Source organism: Gorilla gorilla, chromosome 1, assembly GCF_029281585.2.
Source record: "Gorilla gorilla gorilla isolate KB3781 chromosome 1, NHGRI_mGorGor1-v2.1_pri, whole genome shotgun sequence".
Classification (NCBI taxonomy): domain Eukaryota; kingdom Metazoa; phylum Chordata; class Mammalia; order Primates; family Hominidae; genus Gorilla; species Gorilla gorilla.
In genome coordinates this window covers 153,987,253-154,004,272 of record NC_073224.2, presented here as the reverse complement: position 1 = coordinate 154,004,272, position 17,020 = coordinate 153,987,253, and the positions used below count along the sequence as shown (strand labels likewise).

The 17,020-nt window shown below is 37.0% G+C and overlaps 1 protein-coding gene across 2 annotated transcripts in view; it reads right to left on the bottom strand.

The window, feature by feature from the left end:
* Positions 1–17,020, bottom strand: part of COL24A1 (collagen type XXIV alpha 1 chain) — a 417,618-nt gene that overhangs the window by 247,658 nt on the left and 152,940 nt on the right. For both annotated transcript variants that reach the window (XM_063697321.1, XM_019023728.4), the window contains one exon: positions 359–412. In XM_063697321.1, coding sequence (XP_063553391.1) covers positions 359–412 — 54 coding nt within the window. The remainder of the gene's footprint in view (positions 1–358; positions 413–17,020) is intronic.

The window sequence follows — 17,020 nt, the reverse complement described above, 5'->3', positions numbered from 1 at the left end:
ATGGATATCTTATGTCCCTAAAAGATTTTTTTAGTGGTCAGGGAATTCTCATCCATTTACTTATTTTCAGCCATTTATATGCTATGACTTTATAGAGTTTTTTCTCCTCATCTCTTCCAAAAAAATCCTTCTGGGTGATTTTGCAAATATTGTCACCCTTAATCTCAGTTCATATCAAACTAGAAAAATCATTTGCAACTATCTGAAACCTAAAGTTTATTAAATGTACCTGAGACAGCTTAAAAATATCCAGAAATGTTCTGATATTCCTAAAATATTTTTCCCATTTATTGAGAATCAGGATCTCTAGATAACCATAATTGTTTAGTCTCTCTCTTCTTCTTCTTCTTATTTTTACCTTTGGTCCTTCAGGGCCGTTTTGTCCAGGAATCCCAATATCTCCTGGAAAACCCTAGGGAATATAAAAATGTAGAGAGTTTATTCCATAGAAAATTACTTTAAATTCATTTAGCATATAAAATTCCCTTTGCTATTCCTCCATATCCAGTTAAAGCAATTTATAATCCTCAAAAATTCAATATTGAAGATTAAGTTAGGCAGTTGTTTAACACTGGAATATAAAACTTACAAAGTGTACTAAAATAGAATTTACTCCATCAGTGATTCACAAACAATCCTGAGGTCCTCTAGTTCAGTTTAAGAGAGAGAAGTCTAAGTCCAAAATTATCCACAATGTGGAAATAAGGCAAAAAGGTGTATGACATGTTCTTTCAACATCATATGGGATATAGGGCTACCAAAGATTAGATGAATGTACTTTGCTGGACTCACTGTTTACTAACTACATGTTAACTTATAGATTTTTTTTAGGCAGAGATGCAAACAACTTCTGTCTGATAAAAAAAAAAAACAGCACCCAAAATTATGGCTTAATATACAGGATTAATCAGTTTTGTATCTAAGCCAACTATCTTATTCTAACATCCCCATATTTAATTGTCTATAAATACTTAAGTCCTCAAAGGCTCTATGAACCATTATCTTACAAGTTCCATCATTAATTAATAAATTGAATAAAATCTTTGACCTGTGTTTACTTTAAATTTGCATGAGAATCATGATTTTACTTTTTTGGAAATTATATTAGCAGTCTAAAATACTTGGCTCAAGAAATGAAAAAGAAATAGAAATGGATCACAGTGTTAAATACAATCTATGCTGGGAAAAGGCCTAGAATGTTGCTTTAAAAGTATCAGATTAAAACTCTTGCTGAAATAATTAGAGTGTGATTCATCAAATTATGATTCAATAATTGTAATAAGCTAGTAATTGTGGTTTCATTTTATTGATTTTGTCACAGATTGTTTTCCATTGACATTAGTGAAGGAAAAAAGTAAAAGAAGTATAAGAATCAGCATCTTTAAAAGTAAAGAAGGCTGAAATTAAAACGTGAACATCCACAAGAAAAGGTAGTTCAGTGAAGGGATAAGTTGTAATGGGAATAAAAAATATGAAGTAAGATGGAACAGCAAAGTTGTTTCTGGGATATTCATTCTGGAAAGAAAAACAAATAATAAGAAAATGATATCAACATATCCAGTCTGGATTAGGACACGAATGCCTCGACTCAGATTTAAAGCTTGGATTCTGTGAGGAAAAATATAATTTGGGGACATTTCTGGCAAAAGAAAAAGCAGTGGCAACAGAAAGATGATCACAAGATCAGATTTCTGAATGTTCTGGAATAGTTTAATACAGATATGCTTAATACAAACTTGTTGATTGCTTTACTAATCAAAGAAAATCAGGCTCACCTATGCTATTATTTGTATATATGGCAATTTTTAAAAAACTAGATTCTTTTCCTGATAATTTTACACTCTTTCTCCAGAACACACCCTTTGTTAGTATGTTTTTTTGTGGGGGGGATTTCTTGTGGATTTGAATCAAGACACTTCTAGCTCCTGCTGTAACACTAGCTAGTCTAAAATTGAACTTACTACCTTCTCCATTATGTTCCTCCCTCGTCCTCTGTTCACTATTTGAGTGAATGTCACCTTGAGGTAATCCACCAGTTTCCAAGCCCAAAATCTGTATAACAGATTTTTCATATGCTTTGAATACTTTTATATTTTTGATATACTCTGAATACTTATTTTTCCCTCCCCACGACCACCACGACCATCTTCCAATCATTTACTAAGCCCCATCCATTACATCTCCTAATTCGCTGTCAGTCTGAACCACTTTTCTACAAACCTCCCTCCACAACCCTAGGGCAAGTCACTTTCTCTATTTTCCTATTGCTTATTCATGTTCCTATCCCCCGCAAAATGCATTTTCACTCTGTAGCCAGACTGATCATTCTATGGAATCTGAGCATGCCACTTTGTTACTGGCCTCAGAATAGAATCCAAATTCTTTAATATACAGTTTACAGGGTCTTTCGTGATTTGGTGGTCTCTATTTATCTCTCTTGTTTACTCTGTTCCACCCAGCACTTCAGTCACCGAACAATTTTCATACTCTCATAATATATACTCTCTTTCAATTCTGGGCTTTTGCATATACTCTTTCCCTCACCTTGAATAATGTTCCCTTAAGTTTCCTCACCTAGAACACTTATGTTTTAACTAGACGACTGAATAACATTTTACTTGCAAACTTTTATTTGACCTCCATACCTTGAATTAGGTTGCTTCTAAGAACTCTCACACCATCCTGGGGTCCTACAAGGTCCCTTAATGTAGTGTTTTGGCTTGTTTTGTTTTCCTAATCAGATTGTAAACTCTTTGAGTGCAGTTTTATGTTATTCACTTCCATATTCTCTGCAACTAGTACAATGCCTGATACACAGTAAGTGCTTAAAAAATGCTTTGCCGTTGTAGTTGCTGCTGTTGAATGACTGGTTTGTTTTTTCTTTTCTTTTCTGTTTTTTTTGAAAGAAAGTACATGTTTCATGGCTAGTTGTAGCCCCTCAGTACTGGCTTTCAGCCAATTTAGAGCATTTACTCATAGCATCTGCATGGATAAATCAATAAATCCTGTCCATCCTCCAGATAAGCCTGGAACACACTATCACAGCAGTCTCCAACCTTTTTGGCACCAGTTTCATGGAAGACAATTTTTCCATAAGATTGTGGCATGGAGGATAGTTTCGGGATGAAACTGTTCTGCTTCAGATCATCAGGCATTAGACTCTCATAAGGAGCATGCAACCTAGATCCCTCACATGTGCAGTTCACAACAGGGTTCGTGCTCCTATGAGACTCTAATGCTGCCGCTGATCTGACAGGAGGTGAAGCTCAGGTAGTAATGCTTGCTCACCTGCCACTCACTTCCTGCTGTGCAGCCCAGTTCCTAACAGGTCACAAACCAGTACAGGTCCACAGCCCAGGTGTTAGGGGCCCCTGCAGTATCATGCCAGAAAACAAGAAAGCTATCGAAGGTATCAAAAGTAGAGTCATATTAAAAACACTTAGTAGCTACTTGAAGAGGATCCCCTCGGCCAGATATGGGACAAAATGAACTTCAACAAGGATAAGAACTACAATGGATTGAAACACATCAAATATGTTTAAGTTCATAAGTTCACAATGATACAACAACAAAAACTGTCCACGTTCAAAGGATGAAAGGAGGCTTACTCATTATCTTGAAACATGGTAAACAAAGGTGAAGAATCAAGCATTTGTTCTGCCTTAGTGTACCACTAGTAACCAAACAGTAGATGAAGGGATGTATTCCAGCCAGTAAGTGAAAAAGAAAGAAGAGGATTAAAAAAAATCTCCATTTTGCAATGCCACAAATAATCTAATTGATCTAGGCACTGAGCATCAACTATTACTAACATCACACACACAAAAAGAGATCACCAGACATTATGTGCTTCCTGATAAAAGAACAGAATACCACTGATTGTCTTGCCAAAAACAAACCTGAATATGGTAAGGTCTCTATATGTGACTACCAATTTGCAGGAAACACACAGGACCAAGAAACAGGCAGAACTACACCATGAGACTGTAATCAGCAAAATCCAGACTGTGGGAAACTACAGATCAGATGATTGGGGAGCTTCAACAACTAAATTTTAAGGGGGAAAACAGGGAATAGAGAGAGAACTTGTAGAGTGAAAGACATAGGAAATAAAACAAATAAGCCTAAACTATAGTTTTTAAAGATGCACACTTGTGTGATAAACTATGTTTTAAAAAGGAGGAATTGCTTACTTTTGGGAGGAGAGCTGGGCTTGTGGTTTCATGGGGCACATAATGGCTTCTGGTGGTAACTGTCAGTTTTAGTCTTGACCTGTGTGGTAGTTACAAGAGTCTGTCTTATAATTGTTTGTGATATACATTTGTTTTGTATAGTTTTATGTGTCTATGTTTTACTTTACAATAAAACGGTAAGAAAAAATTTGCTGGGGTGACTTCTGGGTAAACATGCAACACTGAATATACGTGTGAATCTCTGCTCCTTAAAACGTCATTAAAATATCAGTGGAGAAATATTAAAAAGACAAAGTGGTAAGGTCAAGGATAATAGAAGAAAAAGATGTCAACACAGCTGATCTCATAGTATAGTCATACAAGCTGAATATTTTAAAATTGAAACTTTATTGAAAAGCTAACAAATATATAAGCACAAGTTTATTTTTTATTTTTTTTGGCTTGTATTTATTTATTTATTTATTTTATTAGTTTTTATTATACTTTAAGTTTTAGGGTACATGTGCACAATGTGCAGGTTTGTTACATACGTTACATATGTAACAACACGTGCCATGCTGGTGTGCTGCACCCATTAACTCTTCATTTAACACTAGGTATATCTCCTAATGCTATCCCTCCCCACTCCCCCCACCCCACAACAGGCCCCAGTGTGTGATGTTCCCCTTCCTGTGTCCATGTGTTCTCATTGTTCAATTCCCACCTATGAGTGAGAACATGCGGTGTTTGGTTTTTCGTCCTTGCGATAGTTTGCTGGGAATGATGGTTTCCAGCTTCATCCATGTCCCTACAAAGGACATGAACTCATCATTTTTTATGGCTGCATAGTATTCCATGGTGTATATGATAAGCACAAGTTATTAAAAGGAGGAGAAAGATCTCTATTTCCTTCCCACATAGGACAGCTTAGAACCCTGGCCAAAGAAACTTTTCATTATTTTAAAAATTCATACCTAGATTACTACCAAGTAGAGACCTTGCCTTTTAAATAATACATTTCAATATGTTAAAACCAGAGTTAACTGTATCAACTGAACTTTAATGATAACGTATCTATAAAGGAAACCTTTTTTTTAAACACACTCAAAATGTACATCAAATAACATGGACATCTTTGCCAAGTAGCAAAATTTCAGAAAGCTTACAGATTGAAAAATAAAAAGTACATCATTAGAGTCCATACTTTTCATTTCTAAAAAACTATATTAGCATTAAACGATACAGGAAGAAAAGTAAAAACAAAAATCTGATAAAGATGCTCTAATTCATTTTTATAAATTTAAAATAATTTAGAAAACATTAATAAGTCCAAACATTTTCTCTCACAATGTGTTTTACCACCTCAGTTAAGTCATCCTATCACAATTTAAAATATAATACCTTAGTGAAGGAAAGAAACAGCAGTCTGGCTTCTGGTGTCTTCTTAATAGAACTAGTCTGACCACCAATTTTTACCAAGACGCAGAAAAAAGAAGTAGTTTTAAAAATAGTATGTGAAAATATGTCTTCTGTTTTCAGACCCTTCACATCTGTTTGCCGTACTGAGAAGAGTGACTCAGCATTCTCTCCAGTAAAAACAAAGTTTTATTATTCTATAATCACTAGAGGCTGGAGACTAATTCACATGCATTTTTTTTTTTAAAGCAAAACCTGGGAACAGAGGCACTAGCAGATTCCATTAGTTTCCTGGGAAATCATAAAAGTAAAATATTATCATTCTTATTTGGCAGTAGCCAGAAGCTTGGAAGCTAGAGTGTCCTAACAGAATACACTATATTATGCGCTACATACATTGAGCACTTTAATAGTTTTCCAATAGAAGTGTTAGAGTATCTATTTTCTAATGAAATATATAGTCCCTCAAGTTAAAAAAATGGTAAGTGGATAAACTTATACACATATACAAAAACTAATTACAATATATCCATAAAATGAACAGCCTAGATGTGGCAACCTAGACGAATCTCAAATGTCTTATGCTAAGTGAAAGAAGCCAGACAAAAAAAAAGAGTACATACTATATGAGTCAGTTTATATAAAGACTTTAGAAAATTCCAATTAATCTCGAGTGACAAAGAGCAGATCAGAAGTGGCATGGAAAGGGAGAAGACAAGAGGGACAAAAATAAAGTATTATATAAAAAGTGAACAAGTAAATTACTGGGTTTGACAGATATGTTCATTATCTTGATCTTGGTGATGGTTTCACAGGTTATACATATGTCAAAAATTATCAAATTGTAAAATTTAAATGTAGGCAGCTTATTATATGTCAATTATACCTTAATAAGCCTGTAAAAAGAAAGGTATTTAGTATTGGGTATTTTAGATAATCATATGCTTTATGGTAGGCAACATTTTTTAAGGATTTAAAGATCTTTAGAGAGAATATATAATATATTAGTTGAACTAGTTTTCAGATAAAATCAGTGTTGCTCAGATTTTGGCTTGTTTTAGAGGTAATAGCATGTTAAATTATAATAACAGCTTTAAAACAAATTACATATTTTGGAAAATTGAAACTTTTCTGATATTTTGCAAGGTAGCTTTAAGATGTCCTGTTGTTATAGATAAGAGTGACACTTGGGCCATTTAACTCCCATGGAAAATTTCAATTATTGATTTAATATCCACTGTGCTTTAAATATATAAGAACACAGCATAGTTTGGCTTAAATGTATCTTCTGAGTAGTTTATAAGTCTGAACAAAGTAGAGATGAATATAGCCCTTGGAAAAACAATCATTAAAAAAAGCTAAAAGATAAAATTAATAAAGGCAACATGTAAATTATGAATTCTTGAGGGCAAAGTTATGCAAAGCCTTGGCTGGTGTTGTGTATATATAGTATTATTGAATATATAGTTTATATTCAATAAACATTCGATGGCCTGAATTGATGACCAAATTAAAAATAAATCCTATTTGAATAATAACTTTTTCAATTAGGCAGTTTCAAAGTTATCCTGAAAAAAAAAAAAAACTAGCCTAGCTTCTACAGACAGGACTGAAATTTTACATATTCAAATGAGTAAGAATGTATGCAGAGGGAGAGAGGTTTTGTAAGAGGATAATTTGGTCTGAGACAAGGATGCAGGTTACACTCACAAGATTTTGTTTTCTAACATTTATGGAAGCACATGTCATGTCAGTAATATGATGAGTCCAGGTAGGAAAGTAATAATAAAAAAGAAAAACATTAAAACAGCTTTTACTGAGTGAGAATAACCTATCCAAAAGTTAATGCCAAAAAAAATTTCAAAAGGCAAATGTAATAAATTCACTTTCCCAGTAATCTATAGAAACTAAACTTTAGCACAGGGAAGCATGCAAACTGCAAATGAAGGAAATATTCTGTCTTCTGAGGAAACCACAAACAGAAAATACAGTTTCTTGAAAATGCAAAATAATCCATCTAGGTATCTGCCTCTCCTTCATTTTCTTTTGCTGTTTTAGATCTAAAAGCCATCAAAACCAGGTATTTTCCATCATGATACTGCTGAGAAATTTAGTGATTACTGCTATTCATATATTTTCCCTTCTGTAATTCTATGTATTTGAGCAGAAAATATAGCACAGCTCAATTCCATATGTGCAGCATCCTGAAAACTCAACAGAGAAAATCCACAAAACTACAAAGACAATAAAATTCCTAATGACAAAACATATATTCTGTGTTCCAAATAAGACTTTTGTTTAGATAGTATTTACAGTATTTTTTTAAAAAAGATTGAGTCTTGCTCTGTCAATCAAGCTGGAGTACAGTGGCATGATCACAGGTGTGTGCCACCACGTTCAGCTAATTAAAAAAATTTTTTTTTTTAGAGATGTGGTCACGTTTTGTTGCCCAGGCTGGTCTTGAACTTCTGGCCTCAAGTGATACTCTTGCTTCAGACTCCCAAGTAGCTAAGATTAGAGATACAAGCAATCTGTGCCCAGATATTCACAGTGTTTTTAACATCACTTTTAAAGGAAACTACAAAGTTAGCTGGAAAGTCTACTTTTAGTCTTCTAAAGTCCACATAAAATAATAGTTAAGTTATAATTCAAAAATAAACTATTCTGGCCATTATTTGATATTCAGGTTTGGATAATCCATAGTGACAAAAAGCAGATCCCCCCATGGTACCCTGAGGAGGGAGGGGGGAAGGAGAGGCAGAAAAGAAGGATTACAAATGTAAACAAGAAAATTTGGGGGTTTGATGGGTGTGTTCACTATCCTGATTTTGTTCATTGATATGGTTTGGGTCTGTGTCCCTATGTTGGAGGTGGGGCCTGGTGGGAGGTGACTGAATCATTGGGGCAGATTTCACCCTCAGTGCTGCTCTCATGATACTAAGTGCTTGCAAGATTTGGTTGTTTAGAAGTGTGTGGCACCTCTCCCTTCTCTCTTCCTCCTGCTCCGGCCACGTAAGATGTTTCTGCTTACCCTTCGCCTTCTACCATGATTGTTAAGTTTCCTGGGGCCTCCCCAACCATGCTTCCTGTACAGCCCCTGCATAACTGTGAGCCAATTAAACCTCTTTTCTTTATAAATTACTCAGTCTCAGGTATTTCTTTTTTTTTTTTCTTTTTTTTATTATACTTTAAGTTTTAGGGTACATGTGCACATTGTGCAGGTTAGTTACATATGTATACATGTGCGCATCAGGTATTTCTTTATAGCAGTGCGAGAACGGATGAATACAGTGATGGTTTCACAATTTACACATATGTCAAAAGTTATCAAATTTTACCACATATAACTTTGTTATATGTTAACTATACCTCTATAAAGCTGTAACAAAAAAAGGTAATTGGTATTAGGTGTTTCAGATGCTCCTTTTTGGTAGGCAACAGTTGGTAATAATTCGAAGATCTTTCGAGAGAAAATACAAATTATTCATTGAACTTGTCCCCAGATAAAATCAGTGGAGCTCAGATTTTGAATTGTTTGAAGGTAACAGCATAACCATTATTTACTGCATATTTTTGGCTAAGTATAATTATAGGTACTCAATATCTATATATCTGTCTCAGAATTCTTATAAATATCTTAAGAATATCAATTTGGCTGAGCACGGTGGCTCACACCTGTAATCCTAGCACTTTGGGAGGCCGAGGCGGGTGGATCACCTGAGGTCAGGAGTTTGAGACCAGCCTGACCAACATGGCGAAACCCCGTCTCTACTAAAAATACAAAAAAATTAGCCGGGCATGGTGGTGGGTTCCTGAAATCCCAGTTACTAGGGAGGCTGAGGCAGGATAATTGCTAGAACCCTGGGGGCGGAGGTTGCAGTGAGCTGAGATGGTGCCACTGCACTCCAGCCTGGGCGACAGAGGGAGACTCCATCTCAAAAAACAAAACAAAACAAAACAAAACAAAAAACAAAGAAGAATATAAATTAACTCAGTCAAGACAAGACGTAGTTACTATGTATCAGGCACTGTTCTTGCACTGATCATATACTAGAAAACAAACAAAAAGATTCCTTGGCTTCATAGAATGTATATTCTGGAGACTGTTTATCTCAGAGATTCTCTCCCTTTCAATGTGTGTATGTTTGCAGCATGGAGTGGGAAGTTAGGTGACTAAAAAAGATTTATATTGTTATGAGGAACTGGCATGTCTCAATTACCTACTTTTGTTTTAGATACACAGCTATGGGTCTACGGTCACTCTATGTTGTTTCACATTATTTCTTCAAATGGGATATCTTCTTTTCTTTCATATATGTGTGTGTGTGTGTGTGTGTGTGTATATATATATATATATATATATATATATATATATATATATATATATATATATATATACCAGTTAGTAGAAATGTATACAGGTACTTAGGCCTCATTGAAAATAATGCACCTTACCCTGAGAACTTGGCCTTAGACATGTAAGCAATAATTGGCCAGTACCTTGGGGTACTTTCCTTTGGAGAAAGGAGAGTGCGTTTTCAGCTGTGTAGGTGCCTGCACTACGTTAGGCAAAGGCATGTTTAAAACTGTATAAGTAGCAAGAGGGTATAAGTAGATATTGGGCAATAAAGATGTGAAATGTAGAGGACATGTCTTCAATCTGCTAAAAATCTCTTTGGGGAAACATTATTCCCCATTTCTCAGTCCATGTACTCTTGTCCCCATCCCAGTTTCCAGGGGTGGGAAAATGACCGAAATCTTGCAAATTACAGTATTCCTATTCCATTGCTATTGCAATTGATTGAAAGATGATCATGTGGGCCGGGCGCGGTGACTCACACCTGTAATCCCAGCACTTTGGGAGGCCAAGGTGGGCGGATCACGAGGTCAGGAGTTCGAGACCATCCTGGCCAACATGGTGAAACCTCATCTCTACTAAAAATACAAAAATTAGCTGGGTGCGGTGGCATGCACCTGTAGTCCCAACTACTCAGAGGCTGAGGCAGGAGAATCGCTTGAACCCAGGAGGCGGAGGTTGCAGTGAGCCAAGATCGCGCCACTGCACTCCAGCCTGGCTACAGAAAAAAAAAAAAAAGATGATTATGTGGTCAAAGCCTGATTGGCTGGAGTCTCCTAAGAACTTTTGCTAGAAATATAAGGAAAAAAAGAGTGCTTTCTTTTTGCTTAGATTGCCAAATCTGAGGGCAACAGAAGCCTAGAGTTGCCAATGACCACTTTTTCTACAGTGTGTTCCTGTAAATGTAGCCAACAGAGAAATGCCAGGATAAGATTTACAGAGTGTCTTGGTTATATTCATCAAGTTCCTGTACCTAGCCAAGTCTCTAGACACATACACTCCTGGACTTCCTGATTTTATTTGCCAATTCTGATTTTTTTAACTTAAAACTGTTCAAACTGAGTTTCTGTCACTTGCAATGGAAAAAGACCTGACTAAAACATTGAACTATTCGCAGTTTTTTACATACATCTAGCTTCTTCACACATCTGTGCTTTTACAAATGCTGTTTCCTCTGGCTGGAATGCCCTTGCCCTCTGTTTCTACTTGATAAATCCCTACTATTTCTTCAAGTCACTGCTCAAACACCCATGTACTCCATGCCCCTGGTTCTTGCACCACGTAACTTGTTACCCACTCAAATGTAATATGATCTATGAAAACTTTCACAATCCACCTTAGTCAGAATCAGCAGCTGATTATTTTATATCCGTACACAACTCTGTTAATATGGCTAGTTAGCATTATTCATACTATACTGTAATTAAGGGCATGTTTCTCTATTCCAATAAAATGTAAGCTCATGCAGGAAAAGGAATGTATCTGACCCATTTTTGTACCTCCAATATTTAACTTCACATGTCACTGGGAGATAATTCTTCATTGGTCCCTTGCATTTCCACACATTCTGCAAATGAGGTATTGACTTTGCATTATTCCAGTCACTCTCTTCAGAGATTTTTGCATTGCTTCCTGAAGCAAAGGGCAGGAAGGAATGCGTACTGTCCAAGACGAGATAATCTCTCTCTGGAATACATTATCTTTTCTGACTGCCCATTATAAAAGATTTAGTCTTCTTAAACTTCAGATTCCTCTTATGTAATGCAACCTACCGCATATGCAAGTATCATCTAGCCCTCTTCTTGTCACCCTGTGGGAAGTGGGGCTCAGTGAATCAGTGCAAAAAAGTTGACACTCTGGAAAGTGCTTTTGCCAAGAGTAATAAACTATCTTTTGTCATTGTTCTAGGAGCTTGTGTCTTTTACCAGAATCATTGAAACTGTCAGGCTAACTTGTTGGCTTGCAAATGGAATAAAATCTCAGATTCTGACAATTTTGGTGATGAAGATGGGATACTGATAGAGACATAGCTTTCTGGAGGAGGAAGTATTAGGGCCTCACAGATGATTAACAGGATTTGAGAGAAGCCCATGGGAAATGGCAATGAATATGTAAACCAAATATATGGTCAACCAGGCAATAAATGGTCCTCCACTTTATTGCCTGTTTAGAGGAGGTACTGGGAGAGACAGCTTCAGGCCAAGTACAGGGAAATAAGTTCAAAGGGCAGAAAGACTTCCTCATCAATCTGGTGAGCAGTTTCAGGTTTGCAACATTGTAACAACTAGTACTAAGATTCCAGCTGGGGGCAGTGGCTCACATCTGTAGTCCCAGCACTTTGGGAGGCTGAGGTGGGCAGATAGGCAGATAGCTTGACTAGCCTGGGTAACACAATGAAAACCCATCTCTACAAAAATAAAAAATAAAAAAGTTAGCTGAGTGTGGTAGTGCATGCCTGTGGTCCAAGCTATTTGAGATGTTGAGGTGGGAGGACTGCTTGAGCCTGGAGGCTGCAGCTGCAGTGGCCATGATCACGCCACTCTAGCCTGGGTGGGCAACAGAACAAGACCCCGTCTCACTAAAATAAAATAAAATAAAATAAAACAGAAAAGAAAAGAAAAAAATGATTCATCCTGGGTAGGCAGAAGACTCTATCTCCTTGTCGATAATAGTTGCAGAGACTCCCATCTACAATGAGTATAAAAGGGTGAAAATTTGTGACCAGTATGAGCAAAAACCAGGCAAAGAAATAGAACTTTGGTTGGTTCACCTGGGAGATGAGAGGGGGGGTCTCATAGTTTTTCACAACACAAGAATTGCAACATTAACCCACATTGCCTAACCACTGAATATGCTGTCTCTGACATAGCTTGAAATATAAGGTCTTATACAATTTGATGCCAACCTACTTTTACAGCCTTATTTGTCACTCTGTGCCAACACACAAAAAAACTGTATCAGCTAGCCAGTGTCACCCACTCCTGTAAATCCACCATGCATTAACCTAGGTCTCTAGGCTCTGCTTATATTGTTCACTGTGCTTGGAATGCCCTCCCCTTTTCCTGCAATTTATTAATAAATAATCTAATTCAAGGTCCATCATTTCTGTAAACCCTTCCATCTTCTCTATGAACCCTTCTCTATCCTTCCATTTTATGTTAATCTATCTCTACTAACACTGAACTATAACAACTCCTTAATTCTCACATGATGCCTTCACCATTACCTAACAGTTTACATATAGATTTTGTTCTTCCCAACTAGACTAAATTTTCCTAAATTATTGATAACATTTTATTTTTTAATATACCTTACAGCGATTACTAGGCACATATTTGCACATAGTAGAAACCTAATACTTTTTTTATTGACTGATTTAATCACATGTGCTCTTTCAGCATGACTTAAGTGACAATTAAAAACATGAAATTTCTCATCCAAATCCAAGTCATAGAAGATATCAAAGAAGTAAATCGTTTAGGCAAAGGGAATCCATTACATTCTAATCAATTAACATAGCTGGCCGCAGTCTAGCTTATTCCAGTTAAGTCCACTGAAGTACTAAAAATGAAGTTTAAAAGCATGCTTTTACTTGATATAGCCAGATTTTTGAAACTCACTTCAGTCTTTGTCACTAATGAAGACCACCCTGATGGAAAAAGAGGACCCACTGTTTGGCCACTTCTGGCACTGCTGTGATTAGTGGTCTTGATTCATTTTTGTCATAAACAATTGGCCCCATATACCAAGTACATCATCCAAAATTCAAATATTTGGCAATCTCTGTAGCCCAGGGGGCTTAATAGCTGAATCAACAAACATTCCAACCATCCTGCTACCATACAAGAAGGTGCTCTGCTGCCAGAACTGAGAGGATACATGGGATTAGTGCTCAAAACTGATACGACTATGCTTAAAGAAATAGAAATGATTCCTGTAGAGCATTTTCCATATGTTTTTATTAAAAGCAGACAAAAACCAGTATGGAAAAAATAAATCTTATGTATTAAGGCAAGTGATGTTTTATCTTGGAACAGCTCTAATATTTACAATTCCATGAAAAGCTGAATGCACTGATCTTTTCACTTCATTGTTACAGCATATGCAAGTATCATCACTGTCACATTGCCTAGAATAAGTAAAACATTAAGAAGAGAAAAAAATCTTTGAAGTGGTTTGAAGTCACATTTGCTCAGCTGGTCTTTAATGATGAACAGTTCTCTTCAATGCCAATGGCAAATAGCATTTACAACAAAAACTTCAGAGTACTTTGCTTTCACCAACTCTTATGAAGATTTGAGTTTCCTAACTAGAAGTTACTAGCAAGAAATGGTGGCCAGTCCTGTCCTGCCTTTTTAGTTGAGTAGATGACCATTTGCATGGTATGGTTAAGTTGAGAGGTATGAAAGTTTCTAGTCATCCATAAGTTTTTCCCTGCTCACTAAATGACACCCTAAATTCTTTGATTAATGACATTTTGCATTAGTTTCAGGTTTCTGTTCATTGCTGAAATGTAAATATCCTTGAAAGAGGAATACATTGCAGTTAGCTCATAATCATTTACTGCTGGGACTGAAATATATTTATCAGGTCTTTCCATGAAAACAGGCTTTGATGGGAAGGGCAAATTATAGGGGAAAAAAAAGAGCACACCGATTGTTTGAGATGGAAAAGAACTCATGCCCAAGGGAGGAAATATATATACACACACACACAAAGGAGAGACTAAGAGCCTCAGGAAAAAAAGTTCTTCAATAATTTACAACTTTCTCTGAGGACTGCACTGATTCTAGACTTTCAAGGGATGACCTGATTTTTAAGTTTTAATTTTATCAAACCTAATCAAACCTGATGCCTGGGAAAAAAGACAGACAGAGACAGTAGAGGCTTTGACACGGTATGATAATTGAATATTGACTTCTTGACTATAAGCTCCTGAAGTCAGGACCTAATCTTATTCACCTCTGCACTTTTTTTCTTAGTAATTGACATATACAATAGATATCCCCAAAGATCTGTTGAAAATGAATAGTAAGAATTGGATTGTCTAAAGAGGAGCATAAAAGGCTGAGATATTCCCATAGGTGGATCTTTGGGTTCTGATGATCAGCCAATCACTTACATCTCTATGACTGTCAGTCACATTGTGTGTGGGGGGATGTCATAGATTAGTGCCACCATTAAAAACCTAAAAGATTTAGGGGTGGTGGTCCCTATCACAGCATTGCTGAATTCACCAGGCGCGCCCCTGCAGAGATCGCATAGATTCTGGAGGGTGACTGTAGACTACCACAGCCCCAGTTACAGCTGCTTTGTCAGATGTAGTATCATTGCTAGAGAAGATTACTAAGTCTTCCCATAAATGGTATATAGTCACCAATGAAGCAAATGTACCTTTTTCCTTTAAAATTAAAAAAGATAATAAAAAACTAGTTTGCATTCATGTAGGATGGACAATAGTCACTTACAGTTTTCCTGTGTTCTCCTGCCTCTGTCATATGATACAGGTTCAGTCTGAAGAGATCTGAACCTTCAGTGAATACCACAGAACATCACCCCAATCCACTACATAAGTGATGTCATGCTGATTGAACAAGATGAGCAAGAGATGGCTAGTACAATAGAGAATTTGGCAAGACACATGCACTCAAGATGGTAGGATATACACCCTTCAAAGATTCATAAGCTGGCCAATTTTCTGAAGATTTAGGATCTCAGTGGTTAGGGATATACTTGAATAGCCCCTCTAAGGCAAGAGCAAGTTGAGAGTCTTACATACTCCACCACAAAAAAAGGAAAGGCACACCTTTTGGGGTCCAAGGAGCAAACCATTCTATACCTAGGAATACTACTCTAGCCCATATACCAGGTGACACTGTAGGCTGCTAGCTTTGAGCAGCACCCAAAACAGGAAAGGGCAACATCATAAGTCTAGGACATGGTACAATCAGTCCCGCCACTTGTACATTTAATCCAGAAGACCCTCTAGTATTGGAGGTATTACGGTGGGAGAAGATGCAGTATGGAGCCTATGGCAGTTTGCAGTGAGAGAAACAAATGCTGCCTCTGGAATTCTGGAGTAAGGCCACGTCATCTGAAGCAGAAAATAATATGCTTTTTGAGAAACAGTTTTTGGTGTTACTGGAACCTGGTAAAGGAAGGACACTTGACTATGGGACATTAAGTAACCACACACTTAGAACTTGCCATTATGTCCTGGGTTCTGTCAGGCTGCCAAGACATAAATTCAGATGGGCACTAGCAGCAATCCATTATACTGGAGAAATGTTATATACAGAATTGAACCCAAGTGGGACCGGGGGAACAAGTAAGCTACATTAATAGGTAGCCCAAACCCCAATGTCACCTTCACACTCACTGCAGTTACCTTCTCCTAGCTTATAACTACAGGAATATGTGTTAGGGTGAGAAAATAGCTCCCATATGACTAGCTGGAGGAGGAGAAAAAGCTTCAGCTTGATTTATGGTTGGGTCAGCTTGGTAGGCAGTTCTAGCTGAAAATGGATAGCAGCAGCAAAAAAGGTACACTTATGAGTACTCTGAATAACAACAGAGAAGAAAAAAGTCATCCTAAGGGGTAGATCTGTGAGCAGTGTACCAGCTCATCATCTTTTGTGTGGCAAGAGAAGTGACCTGAAGTGAGGATATATAGATTCCTCGGCAGTAATCAATGGCATGGCTATCTGGTCAGGGGCCTGGGAGGAAAAAAAAATAGAGGAAGAGAGAGATCTGAGATAGAGTCACATGAATAGACACACGAGATTAGGCAAAGAGTATGAAGAGTTCGCCCTCACACATTAATGCCCACCAGGAAGCATATACCATGAAGGAGGTTATAAAAAACCAAGTAGACAAAATGACTTGGCCAGTTGACATTAGCCAGCCTTCATCTTTGGTCACTCCCAGATTGGCATGAGTATCACATGAATGGAGAAGACATGGTAGTAGAGACAGAAGTTATGTATGAGCCCAACAGCATGTACTATCACTTACCAAGGATGTTCCAGCTTCTGCTGCCTCTGAAAGTTCCATTTGTCAGCAAAAAAAGACCAAC